Source organism: Maniola hyperantus, chromosome 9 (genome assembly GCF_902806685.2).
Source record: "Maniola hyperantus chromosome 9, iAphHyp1.2, whole genome shotgun sequence".
Classification (NCBI taxonomy): Eukaryota; Metazoa; Arthropoda; class Insecta; order Lepidoptera; family Nymphalidae; genus Maniola; species Maniola hyperantus.
In genome coordinates, this window is record NC_048544.1 from 8,605,830 (window position 1) to 8,621,159 (window position 15,330).

Consider the following 15,330-nt stretch of genomic DNA (forward strand, 5'->3'; position numbering starts at 1 on the left):
TTAAGTGATTTTTTTTCTAGCCTTTAATCAATGGTAGGATGCTACCCCAAAGGTAAAAAGTAGCTTCTTATACAGGTATAGAAATAAAAACGTAAGACGTAAGAAGACGAATGATGTGACAAAACAGTCAATGGGCGCAGCATTATTTGTCCACACATGAACATTCACGCATATTGTGTTTTTGTTTTTCGGACCTAAGTTTCGGATTCACCTTGTGACTTGACCTGATTTGACTGCCTTAGTCATGATCTTGTCCTTATTCTAAGGATTTGACAGCACACTAAAAAAGAACCGCGCAGTATTTTGTGATTGATTCAGAAAATGTAAGAGTGAAAGAATAACGAACGTTTTCTAAATAAAAAATATAAAAAACCGACTTCCAAAACCACTACAAACTAATAAATAATTATTATTTCTACACGACGTGTATGTATGTTGAAGTCGGGCGAGCTTCACGTTTTGATTTCTAGTTTCGTTTATTATGCTCGCCCGACTTCATACATACATACACGTGTAGAAATACAAATTATTTATTACTTTGTAGTGGTTTTGGAAGTCGGTTTTTTAATATATTTTATATTTTAATCTTTTTAGTGTAAGTAGTCATTGCTCGGTACCTAAAATATCAGTTCACCAACAAAACTTTCCAAATCCACACGGCTTAGGAGTTCAGTACCTTGCAGCATCAGGATTGAAGAGTTAAGACTTGGATTCAATAACAAAGTTTATGCTATGCATTCACAATAATATTATTTCACCAGGAACAGTTCCTGAATCTCTATGGTTTAGGGGTGCTGTTCCCTGCATCATCAGGAGTTGGGACTTGGAGTGTAATCATGAAGCCGTTGCTTGATACCAATAATATCAATTTACCATCACAAATTCCTGAATCCCCATGGCTTAGGAGTTCAGTACCTTGCAGCATCAGGATTGAGGAGTTGGGATCCGAAGTTCAATAATGTACTTTAGGCTTGCAGGTACCTCAAATAATATTTCATCATCCGCAGTTCTTGAATCACTATAGTTTAGGAGCGCTGTATCCTACATCATCAGGGTTGAGGAGTTGGGACATGGAGTTCAACTATGAAATCGTTGCTTGGTACCTACAATATTAACTCACTATGAACACTTTCTGAATCTTGATAACTTAGGCGGGCAGTAACCGTGCAGCATCAGGATTGAGGAATTGGATCCAGAAATTAAAATGGGACCACCACCTTAACATCCTCTGTTGATTAAAAAAATTTTGCTCATCGGTCCAGAAACCTCGAAAAAATCGATGTACATATACATTAAAAAATAAAGAAACGGGCCGAGTTGAGAACCACCTCCTTTTTGGAAGTCGGTTAAAAATGATTTTTATTAGAGTTATAAAGCGTAAAATTGCCATTATTATTTTAACATTTATTTCAATAAGTAGCTACTTAATTCATTATCCGTTTTAGTTATAAGTATATCGTGAATTGCTTTATTTATTCTTAGAAATAGCTCAAGTGGGCCAAGTACATTTGTATCGTGAAAATAATTCAATTGTTTATAAAAAGAATATTCAATATTTGATATGAAATATATAAATACCTCTATAGCGTAGGTACTACTTCTTACCTACGACACAGCGTACAAGTACAGTACGCGGCAGAAAATAATGTACATCGACCTTTAGAATGAGATAGAGGTTCTGTAGATCATTGTCTCTGTTGTTGAGTCCGACAAAACGTCACATAGGTATGAGTGACAGAGACAATGCTCTACAAAGCCGAAATCTCATTCTAAAGGTCGATGTACATTATTTTCTGCCGCGTACTGTAGAAAAGTGCATTTTAACTTGAAGTATCTAATTAAAGTTAAGAGTAGAAATAGAATAGCATAGAAATATTTTTTAATCAAACTCACTTTTACAAGTAGGTACCTAGCTACTTTTGAATCGGCAAATGCACCTATCACTGCACTGAAAATTACTTTCCTACCGATAATGCGTGGGTGAGTTTGTAAAATCCTGCTAGGTACACAACAAATTTTTAATTACCATAAAAACATTCTGCTTAGCCAGAATTCGATTAACACACATAAAAAATGTAAATCGAGTTTCCTAAAACATCCATATTATATAAAATAGTTTTTAGTGTAGGTACAAGTGACACGCGGCTTTGAAATATTATTTAGCTATTCCAGTGAATTTATATTTTTCATTCATTATAGTATATTCGAAAAACGAAAATTAGCTTTAGAGTGTAGCGAGAACAAAATTCAATTTTGTTCTTACAGGAGTTTGAGTTTTCTCTCTTCTGATTGGTCCGCGTCCGTGCTTTAGTATGTTTAAATCTTTATTTTTTTCATATTATTTGTGTTTTATTGAAACTTTTAAATTTTAATATACGAGTTTCGAGTAGGGACTAGTTTTTTCTCATAGGTAGTGATGAAAAATAGTATGTGTCACTCGTTAAAATATTTGGTGGCGTAGGTATATTAAATTTCTCGCTGCGCACAGGATTCTACTTTGGAATCATTTACTTCGCTCTAAATTCAAAATAACGCCCTTGAGGAACAAAAATATCACTTTGGCCCCTTGTAAAACAAATAACTATTGATGTTGAATTATGTTATTTGTAGCGTAAGGGCGTTTGTGCACTTATCCGTAAAATCACGGATATATGACGGCCACTTCGAAAAATCACGGATACGAACCGAATACGGATGAGTGCACAAACGTCCTATGTGTCGGTGTGTCCACATATTTATTCATATCAAATCAAAACAAACTCTAATAACTTAGCAAAATGAAAGTTACAAAAAATTCGACTGTACATTTAAAACAATAAACCTTTTCTGGTAATCTCTCATGAACTTTTTATACTTAGTTATAAAAAAGTAATGGTGGTAAAATATATACCTTTATATCCAGTACGTCTAATATTAATTAATTTAAGGTATTTATAGCCAATAATATTATTTTTTTCGGCTTTTGTAATTTGTGGCTTTAAACTTTCAATCAGTGAACCAGTTTAAAGATTTATGTTTTTATTAATCCGGTTCATCTTTTTTCCTATACAGTTACGATATACTCTAATTACCTTACAGTTAGCTAGCCTTTTGATCTCCATCCGTGTAGTTTTGTATGATTCGTAGTACTGACGCTTGGGTGTTCCCACAAACATAGACGTCGATAATAAAATTACCGGATGACCCCATTTAGATACGTTGTTACGAGTATTTTGCAAATGTTCATTTCGCTTTAATGTAATTAGCTGTGTAATGTAATTATTCATCAATTGCAGTTGTTTTCTAAGAAGAGACATGATTGTTACGCTAATTTAACGCAAGTAGGTATAAACCGTGTCAAGAATCAAGATGTCATTAGAATTTTAAACGATGCAATAGTTAATTGCCCTTGACTGTTATGTAACTCTATGTCTAGTGATGCGTTCTAATGAAAATAGGTGTAACTAGGGAGTGATTTGATTTGGGCTTGACCTAACGTGCGGATTAGAAGTTCATGTGTAATACAAAAATACATAATATGTTATTTGATCAGGAAATATTTTTTTATTATTTTATATTTAGGGTTATCTTGTTTACCTTTAAGGCGAGTCACCGAGGCGGGCAGCGCGGCTTTGAAGTAAACCGCTTGGCAACGTTCAAATTCCGTGTTTCAAACGTTAAATTTGAATTTAATAATTTATAGAAGTCCTGTTGAAAACTAAAATTTAGCAGGTTCTCTGTAGTATAGACAAATATTTCCATATAAAAATTATTTGCCAAGTGAGAAATTTTAGTATTAAATAATTCGTTTTAGACTTTTATTTCGGTTTATTTCAAGATTTTATTTGATCGAGTGAAGTACTTCCTATTGTGTATCAAAGTAGCACATTCTTTAGACAATGTCTTTAGGTATATTGTATATTTTTAGCAAGGCCATTATTTAATAGTAAATACCTAAAACATTTGATCTAGCAAACCAGTTTTTTCAGCTTAGCCTCGGTGACTCGCCTTAACAGAAACCTAAATTGTATAAAATACATTTGAACAGAAATATAAATGGCGGAAAGGAGATGTATCGAGAATGTATGGGCCCGGGGGCCAGATCTTCTACAGTATACTGAAAATAGGTAAGATAACTTAAAATAGCGTTTCGAAATAACATTTTCTTTGAAATGGATTTCTTTGCCGGTACAAAAACAAGAACTTAGGTACGCATGTTAATTGCAACACAAAAAAAATATCCATCATGGCGGTAAGGCCAACGTAAGATGTCATTCATCAAATGACGTTTGTTTGTTTTGTTTGACATAAACCATAATCAATTTGACATAAAGCGATTGACAGTTAAGACTGTCAGGTCAGTTAATGGCATATACTTTTTTACTATAAGCAAAACATCGTAGTTTGTAGGTATATCAGTAATCAGACCGTTATGAAAATTCATGAAATTAATAATTTAAAATTAGTTTTGTAGCACTAAACTATACATTTAAACAGATTATTTATAATTTTTCCGTGATAAAGGGATTTTTCTCAATTTTTTTAAGGAAGCGTACGTGTATGTGGCACAATTTGAAACATCTCCTTTGATGTACAAAAATATTTCAGGACATCATATCATCAGGATAGATATAGATTTTGTAACAAAAACACACGCCACATACACAACTTACCTCTAGAGGTTTCTACGAGAAGCACTATCCTGACGAATGTTTGCTACTACGACGGAAGTCGCTTTATCAAACTTTATTGTCTAACTTGGAAGTAAGTATTTAAAAAGTCCGAAAACTGTAAACTACGGGCTGTCTAAGCGTTAAACACTGACTGTGGCGGACTAGGCAGAGTAGGGCGGGCGGCACGTTACTGCTCTAGTATAATCCGCCCAAGTGTGAAGCCATATTACGCTCGGGGAAGGTGAAAGGGCATTATTCGACGGTTTTTTCGTAATTGCGAAGGTAATTTTTTTTTGTGGTTATATACCTAATGCTATATATTTGTACTTATATTCACTAATCTAACAAAATAAAGTCACACGATGTTATCTATCAAAATTAAAATTTATTTATTTCATGTAGGAAAACACTAGTTAGTGTCTCTTGTCTGTCTGTGACTACAGACTAGTCTCTACCGCCAGCGCGCCCGTCGCCGCGCCGGTTCAGATTACAGGTATTACTGAGAAGAGCCGGGAAGAAACATCCAATATAGAAGTTTCCTCTTTTATCTCGCGTCACTAAAGCAAAACGAAACAAGAATTATGTATTTTTTCTTGTGAAGATGCACATTATGGTTAAATATACTAACGATAAATAGCTAAAATATTATTTAGGACACTTACGTGCGTTAGTGCAGAGCCGCATTTCTAACATTGGGTTGTGAGATTATTCATTATATTGTAGTTGTATTGCATTACAATCTCTAATCTATACTTATATTTCTGATAAAACACCCGAGCAATTCATAATATAGAGTAATAAATTAATTAATGTTGTTAGGTCATTTCATACTTACGAAATTGATTTCCTGTTGAGTTGATTATAAATTAATTGTAGTGTGAAAATGAAGTAATTTTACTTTGAGAGAAAGGGCCATGCGTCATTTTGGGCCCAATTTTTCAACATTGTCCAACAGTTATGAGGCTTGTGAAAGCTCTTATGGTGAATTTCATTTTATTACTTTATTTCTACTGGTTCGCGAATTTTTCCAATCATTCCTCGATATTTTTTTATTCATTTTAAGACTAGGGTAGATAGGTAAATGGCTGAAATGGATAGTACTGCTTAAAACTATTCACTTAGTCACGGCTCTAAACCACTAAAATTTCATCGTGTAGGCCAGCTAAATTCAAATCCTGCGTGAAAATGGTATTTTTGTACATTTTTTAAAGCTATTTTTTTTACAACGTACCAAAATACCATTTTTTCGCTGGATTTGAAATGTAATGAAGCCCTTAAAGCTTTCATAAATAACATAGGACTCATCACTGCTGGGACTCAGAGCACGTATCCGATCGTGCGCGTACCAAGCAACGACTTATGCTTGAACTCCAAGTCCCAACTCCTCAACCCTGATGATGTAGGGTACAGCACTCCTAAACTATAGTGATTCAGGAACTGCGGATGATGCAATATTATTTTTGGTGCTAAGCATAGACTACACAATTGAACTTCGGATCCCAACTCCTCAATGCTGATGCTGCAAAGTACTGAACTCCTAAGCCGTGGGGATTCGGGAATTTCTGATGGTGAATTGATATTTTAGGTATCAAGCAACGACTACTTACACTGAAAAGATTAAAATAAAAAAAAATGTTAAAAAAACCCTTCCAAAACCATTTCAAAGTAAAAAATAACTTATCTTTCTAGTTCCTACACGTGTAGGTATGTATGTACATATGTATGTATGTATGTATGTATGTATGTATGTATGTATGTATGTATGTATGTATGTATGTATGTATGTATGTATGTATGTATGTATGTATGTAGGTATGTAGGTATGTATGTATGAAGTCGGGCGAGCATAAAATAATCTAGAAATCAAAGCGTGTAGCTCGCCCGACTCTAACATACATACCTACACGTGTAGAAACTAGAAACAAGTAATTTTTTGCTCTGAAGTGGTTTTGGAAGTCGTTTTTTTTAATTATTTTCTTTCTGACTTTCCTTTTGATTTTCTCAATTCCTTTTAGGGTTCCGTACCTCAAAAGGGAGCACAGAACCCTTTAAGGATCATTTTGTTGTCTGTCTGTCTGTCTGTCTGTCTGTCAAGAAACCTACAGAGTACTTCCCGTTGACCTAATCATGAAATTTGGCAGGTAGGTAGGTCTTATAAACAGACATTAGGGGAAAAATCTGAAAAACGGGAATTTGTGGTTACATCACATAAAAAAAATTAAATTGTGATCATGAACTAAAAAATGGTATTTTCAATTTTCGAAGTAAGATAACTATGTATATTAAGTGGGGTATCATATGAAAGGGCTTCACCTGTGCATTCTGAAACAAATTTTTATTTATTTTTATGCATCATAGTTTTTTGAATTATCGTGCAAAATGTCGAAAAAATACGACTGTAGTACGGAGCCCTCGTTGCGCGAGCCTGACTCGCACTTGGCCGATTTTTTTATTGCGAGATAGGCTTGCGTTTGACGACAATCATGCTTAATAAAAAGCAATGATGAGGTCGAGGTTGGAGCGCGCTTGCCTAGAAGATGCGTATTCACTGTTGCCTTGAAGGTATTAAAATAATACTCGGCAGGAAACACGTACCCCGCCGGAAGGATATTCCACACCTCAGGAGTTCATATTAGAAAAGTTCAGCAAAAAGATTTCGAACGAGTAGAATGGATGTCGACCACATAAGAGTGACTACGTTCACGGTGTCTCTGAGGTAGAACGGTGAAGGAGGAACAAGATAGTGAATTCAAAAGTCTTTCCTTCCAAAAGGAATTCTTCCTTTATCGATTATCTCGGAACCGATTAGCTCGGAAAACTACCAAATTTCCTACCAAAATCATAATCAAATCAGTGAAAGGAGGGAGGAGGAGGTAAATCAAAAAGAATGTCAGGTTTCTATTTATTACGGAAGGATATTGCAACCTTATCAGTTATTAGTTAGGTATTACTCATACAAAGTATTCACAATTTTCGATTGTATCTTCCAAACGGGTTTAGATACTTTTGCCGATGGTCTTGAATGTCCTAATATTCAAGATCATGGTCAATGATCATGGCGCCATTATTTATAATATTCTGACGGCCGAACACTGAAATGGATATTGAGGTTACGTTGCTTATCTCTATACAAAGCGTACAATCACACAAAGATATTATAAATAATAATATTTTTTATGTAGAACACTAGATACGGCATGCTATACAAAATGACGATAAATTTTTGTGCTAGCGTACCGGCATATTTCACGACAGTTAGGGAACTTGGAACAAACCTGTGACAACTGGAAGGCGACTTTCAGTGACCTGCAGTGGGTTACAATGGGGCTATGCGACATAGGCTGTTATGGCAACGAGCCTGGCAAGCATTTCATAATCAAAGATAATAAATAAGACGAATAGTCCGGTCAAAAAAAAAATAGACATTCAAGTCCCATCCGTTCAACCGATTTTGACGAAATTTGGTACAGGAATAGCTTGCATCCCGCGGAAGGACAAAGGCTACTTTTTATCCCGGAAAGTTAAAGAGTTCTCACGGGATTTTTAAAACCTAAATCCACACGGACGAAGTCGCGGGCATCCTCTAGTCGGTCATAATCACAATTATTTGCGGACCTTTGCCTCAAAAATGTTAACGTGTACCTGTTGAGTAGTAGGTACCTACATTAGAAAGAAGTAAAACTTTGGATAGATATAAAGTAAGTATATTTTGCTACTCCATATTTACTATGTTCCAACGGTTGAAATGACAATTGAAAAAACTTGTCTAAATTGTTTCTAAACCCAAATCGAAGTAGACACCAAATTATCAAAACATTGTTTTGAAACTTATTGCTAAGGCGTTAAGTTTTATTTCTGAATAAATATTCTTATTCTTATTTTGAAAATGACTTCCTTTTCCGAATTATTATTAAATTTATTGATTTTTCCGAATCATCAATGACAAGAGGTATATAGGTATATAAATATTTTTAAGTCGTTATTAAACTTTATGTTCAAGTGTTTTAAGGTTTATATTAAAGTGAAGTTGTTGATATTATAAAACTTTTTTCTACATTTCGTAATAAGAAACACAGATGTGTATATGTGTGAAAACCGTTCCACTTGAGCGTAGAAAATTGGTTTGTAATGCCTTGTCTTTACCTAATATAGTAAGTCTATGTTTACATCACGTCATGCTTATCAAAACTCGACCGGCGACTTCATTGATTAAATTAAGCAGCCTCAAATTTTGTCAGCCAAAAAACATGGTATTTCTGAATCTCACACTGTATGCCACCTTATTGTCAAAATTAATATATCTATAAGATTATCACTTATCAGGCCTTAGGTCTAAAGCTTGGCAATTATCCTAACAAATATCTATGATAAAATCCTATTAATATCCTAATAAATAGTGTGTGTGTGCGTGCGTGTGTTTGTATGCGTGTGTGTGTGTCTATGTTTGTTAGTCTTGCACGCAAAATCTACTGGACGGATTTGGCTGAAAAATGGAATGGAGAGATATTATTTTTATCCTGAAAAATCAAATAGTTCCCTCGGTAAGATTTTGAAAAAACCTAAATCCACGCGGATGAAGTCGTGAGCATCAGCTGATATAAAAGGAAAAGCTGACTGACTAATCTATCAACGCACAGCTACGGGACGAATCGGGCTGAAATATGGCATGCGTGCTGTTAACATGACGCAGACATCCGTTGAAAATTCAACTACTAAGATGGTAAAAATAGGAGCTTAAAATTTGTGGTCTCCACGCGGGCGAAGTCGCGGGGATAAGCTAGTCTATAATAAAAAGTTTAGATGTTTGTACGACTGAACCGGTTTGGCTGAAATTTCAAATGGAAATACATAGTTTTTAACCGACTTCAAAAAAAGGAGGAGGTTCTCAATTCGTCGGAATCTTTTTTTTTTATTTTTTTTTTTATTTTTTATGTATGTTCCCCGATTACTCGAAAACGCCTGGACCGATTTTGAAAATTCTTTTTTTGTTTGAAAGGGTATACTTCAAAGTTGGTCCCATTTCAATTTGGTGAAGATCTGATGAACATCTTCGAAGATAGATACTGGAACTCCTCAACGAATAAGAGTAAATTGCTCGCGATCAGTGTAATAGCTTAGTAAACAGTAGATTTTTAACCAGTCATAGCATAATTCCATGGAGCCACTAAAAATTGTGAAATAAAATTTTTTTACAAAAAAAATAAAAACCGACTTCGTTACACAAACACTAAAAATTGAAAAATAATTTAATTTATTACCGAATATATGTATACAAGAGTTAATATAGTTCCATAATAATATTTTTTGGGGTCGGTGCCAATGAGGTGCCATTGTGGAGTCCCATAAAAATATGAAGTCTAGACGATTCGCGCAGCTAAAGCTAAGGCTAAGTTCATATGGCCGCGCGGTACCGCGCGGAACTACGAACCGCGCGGCACAAGATCAATATAAACGATAATTATCGTCTACATTACCGCGCGGTACCGCACGCCAACGCGCGGCGCGCTCTGACCCGCGCGCAAGATCTAGAACCGCGCGCTGCCGCGCGGCACAAGTATTTCAAACCTGTATCGACCTGTTCAGTTGATCCGCGCGCCTTGAGACGGAAAGACACATAGATCGATGCAATGAGTACCGAAGATGACATTGTGCCTATCGATTTGCTTATCGACGAAATCGAAAAAAGAGATGCGATTTGGAATCTTAACTCTAAGGATTATTCAAATAAAATATTAAAAAGAAGGTCTTGGGAAGAACTAGTTTTAATTTTTTGCAAAAATGATGATTCCGAAGAAAAAAAGAAAAATTTGGGTAAGTTTTTTTTTAATTAGTTTTATTTATTTAAAATAAGTTTTATAAAATCATAGGTAGGTACCTATTACACCATTTTATCTTGCCAATCTAATTTACCTTCAGTAACAAAATAATTTGTGAATTTAGTTCGAATATTATCTACTTCATGGATTGCTCGTCCACTGTTAGTTGGATTCACATTAGGTAATGGCGCTGGATTGATCATATCATCCTGATTTATACCATCTCTCATCCTTACCAAGTTATGTAAAACACAAATAGCTTTGACGATATCAACAGCAAAATCTATCTTCACGTCTATTGGCCGGTGTAAGATACGCCACTTGTTACACATTATGCCAAATGTACATTCGACATACCTTCGTGCTAAAGAAAGGCGGTAGTTAAATATATTTTTTTCTTTTGACAACATTTTACCACCATAGGGTCTCATCAAATTTTTAGTCATAGCGAAAGCCTCGTCAGCTACAATTACGTATGGTAGTTTAAATGCATCGCTCTCATTATTTGTGATAGATCTAGGCTCTGGTAAGTTCAACGAATTTTCTGAGAGTTTTTTGAATAATGACGTTTCCTTGAAAACACCCGAATCACTGTCTTTTCCGTAAGCTCCAACGTCTATCCATATGAAGCAATAGTTAGCATCACATAAAGCCATTAAAACTAATGAGAAAAAGTGTTTGTAATTGTAATACATTGATCCTGATTCTGGTGGCTGTATTAAACGAACGTGTTTGCCGTCCAACGCTCCAACACAATTTGGAAAATATGCTTTATTTTCAAATTGTATAGATATTTGTGTCCAGATTTCTTTTGTTGGTGGACTCATGACCAAAGTTTTTAAATTTCTCCATAAAACTTGGCACACTTGCTTAATTATACCCGATATCGTAGACTTGCCAATTTTATAACCATATTGTAACTCTGCAAATGAAGAACCAGTTGCTAGGTACCTGTAACATAATAGTTATTTAAGATACACGTGCATAAAGTAGATCTTTACCGAATAAGTGCTACAGTGAAAACACAAGCATAGCGAGTGTTTACAGTGTGGCACGCGAGCATAAAGTGCATATGCTCACGTGCCACGATAAATATTCCATTTCTATTCCTACTCCTATTCCTCGTCAAATTCCTATTCCCATACCTATTCCTACCCCTACTTACTCCTATGCCTACTCCTATTCCTATTCCTAATTCTATGTCTATGTCTATTTCTTTTAAGTAAATCTTTACTGAATAAGTGCTACAAAGAAAACACATTCATAGCGAGTGTTTACAGTGTGGCACGTGAGCATAAAGTGCACAAAGTACAATTTGCATAAAGTAGGTCATAAGGACTCTTTATGCACCCGTATCGTACAACATTTTTCAATAGTTTTGCAATGAAAACTAATAATTAATTATTTACTTTCTAGGATCGATTTTGCAAAAAAAATGGAAAAATTTACGAGATGCCTATGTAAAAGAACTTAAGAAAACAAAACATTTGAAGTCCGGTTCCTCAGCATCAACACCATCTTCATTTGCGTATTTCCAAAGATTGTCATTTCTTAAACAAGTTGTCCAGAAACGAAAAACTGACAACAGCCTTGATGTTGCGGAAGTTACAGAGAATCCTGATTTGGATAGTGCAGTTAACAGCAGCGGCGTTCAAGCTTCAACAGAAAATGTGCTCCGGAAAAAATTCAAACTTCACCCTGCCGATGAACATTTTGCAAATCTTTTACAACAAAGCATAAATACTCGAAATAATAATGCAGCAGAAAAGAAAGATGACGATGAAGATAAATTATTTTGTCTTTCATTGGTTAGGGAAATAAAAAAAGTTCCTGAAAACCGGCGTTTAAAACTGAAAATTGAAATTTATAATTTATTAGAACGATACCAAGCTACACGAGCACAGCCACTTGAAGATTTTAACTACCCGTCTACTTCATATAGCTCACAACGACCACCCAGAAACTATCATGCTTCATTTCAAAGTTCTCAATATAGCAACCCAATGCAGTACTCTGATAGAGAATCAACACAATATGGCTATACAACTAGTTCATACACTTCACCTCCCACAAGTTCATCGCAAGTAACATCACCCCCGGGTGATGTTACTTGTGACCCGTCATACGAAGATTCTCAAGAATTAGATCTGTTCAATTAAACTAAAAGTTAATTTGCCAAGAAGCCTCGCTCATAATTTCTTATTTTTTATAATTTTTACTGTGATTATGATTAATAAACAGTTAACTTACCGCAATGTTACAATGAGTTTTTCTTTTGGTGATATGCAATATCTTACAGCATTTTCACTGGATTTTAAATCATTTTCAATGAAATCGTATAAAAAATCAAAGGTTGCAACTGACATACGGAAATAATTAAAAAATTTTTCTTCATGTAACCTCAACTCAGGGTATAAGGTGACAAACAGGCTTGAAGAAAGTCTGTCACTTAATATTGGATGCACCCAGTATCGCCTTTGTCGTCTTCTGCGACGTCTCAGTCTTCTATATAAAATCCACAAGCAAATTGCCTCCTCCACGTCCATTGTATATCAATGTTAATGCCAGACTGGCGCTCGTATATACCCTGTCATGTGAACTCTAACATCGCGCGGCGGCGCGCGGTGCCGCGCGGCCATATGAACTTAGCCTAATTGGCACCGGCACCAAAAAGTATTATAATGGAACTATATTAACTCTTGTATACATATATTCGGTAATAAATTAAATTATTTTTCAATTTTTAGTGTTTGTGTAACGAAGTCGGTTTTTATTTTTTTTGTAATTACCCTAAATTAACACAGAGGATCACAGCACATTGTATTCCGGAAAATTGAAAAGATCCCGCAGGAACAACCATAACCGAATTCTACGTGGATGACGGATAGCTACATAAGCTTGCATCACGGAGAGGTACATAACCTACTTTTATCACGGAAATCAAAGAGATCTCACGGGATTTAAAAAAAAATCTACACGGGCAAAGTCACGGGCATCATCTTGTAGTCAATGTGGGTATGATTTACAGAATTCAGTTTGTCTTGTAAAAAATATACCTTTTTGAGTTTAAAGTTAAGTAACATAACATTAACATTGTGACAACCTCCCTGGAACTCCACCAGGGAGGTCCACCACTCCGGTGAGCGTGTGGTCTCCTATAAGCGGGAGGGCCCGGGTTGATTCCCGGCAGCGAAAATATGGAATTTTTATAATTTCTAAATTTTCTCTGGTCTGGTCTGGTGGGAGGCTTCTGTCGTGTCTAGTTACTACTCTACCGACAAAAGACGTACCTACCGCCAAGCGAGAGCGTTGCGGTCCGATGCCGTGTAGAAACCAAACGGGACTGCTATATCCCTTCCAGGCACCCAGGTTAGCCCGGGTCCATCTTAGACTGCGTCATCACTTACCACCAGGTGAGATTGCAGTCAAGCGCTAACTTGTATGTGAATAAAAAAATTTGCATCCAAATGTCTGGAGATTTGGTTTTAAAGTCATTACTGGCAAGAAAGAATTAAGTTGTTGGCGACTATTTATTTACATTTTTTTTAACAAGTCAAAAACCTAAACTACAGACAGCAACACAGTAGTGTATTCGTGTTCTCAAATCGGTACAAATTACAATTGATCTCTTAATTGAGTATGCGAATACCACACATAAAATCATGGAATCCACGTAAGCAGATATGTTGCAAGTTTTCGACCTTGGAAAAAAGCATATTGCTGTTACCGAAGTTTTCAAAATAGTTAACAGCATTAATCACTCTAGTTTTAGTGTTTTACAGCCGCACTCAGAGTCGCTTAATCGTTACTTAAGTTTAGTTAAAATGAGACAGAGCTATATCTCTCACATAAATCTGTCTCGTTTTAACTCAATCTTAAGTAACGATTAGCGACTCTGAGTGCGGCTGTTAGAGCATTTGAGTGTGTGAGAGTGCATCGCAACAGTGTTCTGTGAAAATGGCAGTCATTAACTAACGATACAATATTTTTTGTTGTTGAAGTGGTACAAATTTCGGTTTACCAATTTCTGTAAAATAGGAACCAAAAGGAGGATTTAGATGACTGAAAATTAACGGGAACAGAAAATATTAAGACCTTATTTCCTGACAAAGAATTTAGAACAAAAATCAACTGAAAATGCGTTCCACGCACAGATAAGTGAATAAGCCTTATCTGTTCCTCACCATTGTTGTCTCGTAATGGACTCATTGCTAAACCACATTTTGGAGTGTAGTTACTTTTATCCTAAATATGTTACAGCTTTGGGTCAAACTACGTACGTTTCATCATAAGGAATTTAAAGTCATGTTTCTTAAGTGGCCGATCTGAGGACCAAGGTCCTTGTATTTTGCTCATTGTCCTTTCATAATATTATGACAACTACCGCAACTAAATATGTATAATTCTTGTGGTAGTGTACGTGTGAAAGGAGATATAACGTATCAGGAGCATCGTCCTTGTAATGGGCGGTATCGTGTGGTGTGCCTTTATGCCATTGTGTAGTGACATCATAACATTATCCGTTTTTAGGTTCCATATTTCTTCAAAATGCAAAAAAAAACTTTATGTGGCTTTGTCTGTCGATCTGGCTGTCCATCACAGCTGCTTATTTGCAGCAATTATATTACTTATGCTATCCACTTGGGAATGTAGTTTTAAATAATGCTTGATCAACCGAACTGCAAATAATAAAAGTATTTTTTATTCTCTTTGAAATGGATGTCTTGAAATTTCAATACTTTTTGAACCGGCATTGCTCCAAATCGCAACCGAATTTCTGATTTTTTTACACAGTTTGTTTGTGTAAAGCTAGCACTTTCTATCTATACCATCAGCAGCCATATTCCTCATCATTTTTATTT

General features: G+C 35.5%; 4 protein-coding genes across 7 annotated transcripts in view; 2 read left to right on the forward strand and 2 right to left on the reverse strand.

The window, feature by feature from the left end:
- Positions 1-15,330, forward strand: part of Flo2 (flotillin-2) — a 240,649-nt gene that overhangs the window by 38,302 nt on the left and 187,017 nt on the right. The window lies entirely within an intron of this gene.
- LOC117985599 (glucose dehydrogenase [FAD, quinone]-like) overlaps positions 1-15,330 on the reverse strand; it is an 87,329-nt gene that overhangs the window by 2,723 nt on the left and 69,276 nt on the right. The window contains exon 1 of one of the 4 annotated variants that reach the window (XM_069500765.1): positions 5,315-5,338. The exons of 2 other annotated variants lie outside the window; for them this stretch is intronic. The gene's annotated coding sequence lies outside the window, so the exon portion shown is untranslated. Of the gene's footprint in view, positions 1-4,652; positions 5,272-5,314; positions 5,339-15,330 lie in introns of those variants that run through there. One more of the 4 variants, XM_069500764.1, reaches the window with a different exon arrangement.
- On the forward strand, positions 10,280-12,722 carry LOC138402718 (uncharacterized). The gene is made up of 2 exons (XM_069500506.1): positions 10,280-10,463; positions 11,885-12,722. The coding sequence occupies exons 1-2, from the start codon at positions 10,280-10,282 to the stop codon at positions 12,625-12,627; spliced, it is 927 nt and encodes a 308-aa protein (XP_069356607.1). The 3' UTR covers positions 12,628-12,722.
- Positions 10,465-13,014, reverse strand: LOC117985610 (uncharacterized). The gene is made up of 2 exons (XM_034972379.2): positions 12,719-13,014; positions 10,465-11,419 (listed from the first exon to the last, which is right to left on the reverse strand). Exons 1-2 carry the CDS (start codon positions 13,012-13,014, stop codon positions 10,531-10,533), a joined length of 1,185 nt encoding a protein of 394 aa, XP_034828270.1. The 3' UTR covers positions 10,465-10,530.

What these genes read in the sequence shown, in the direction of transcription:
- LOC117985610 (XM_034972379.2), bottom strand. Translation starts at nt 13,014, where the DNA reads ATGGACGTGGAGGAGGCAATTTGCTTGTGGATTTTATATAGAAGACTG. An exon ending in AAACTCATTGTAACATTGCG is followed by an intron (nt 11,420 to 12,718) that starts GTAAGTTAACTG and finishes ATTATGTTACAG; the next exon opens with GTACCTAGCAACTGGTTCTT.
- LOC138402718 (XM_069500506.1), top strand. Translation starts at nt 10,280, where the DNA reads ATGAGTACCGAAGATGACATTGTGCCTATCGATTTGCTTATCGACGAA. An exon ending in AGAAAAAAAGAAAAATTTGG is followed by an intron (nt 10,464 to 11,884) that starts GTAAGTTTTTTT and finishes TTTACTTTCTAG; the next exon opens with GATCGATTTTGCAAAAAAAA.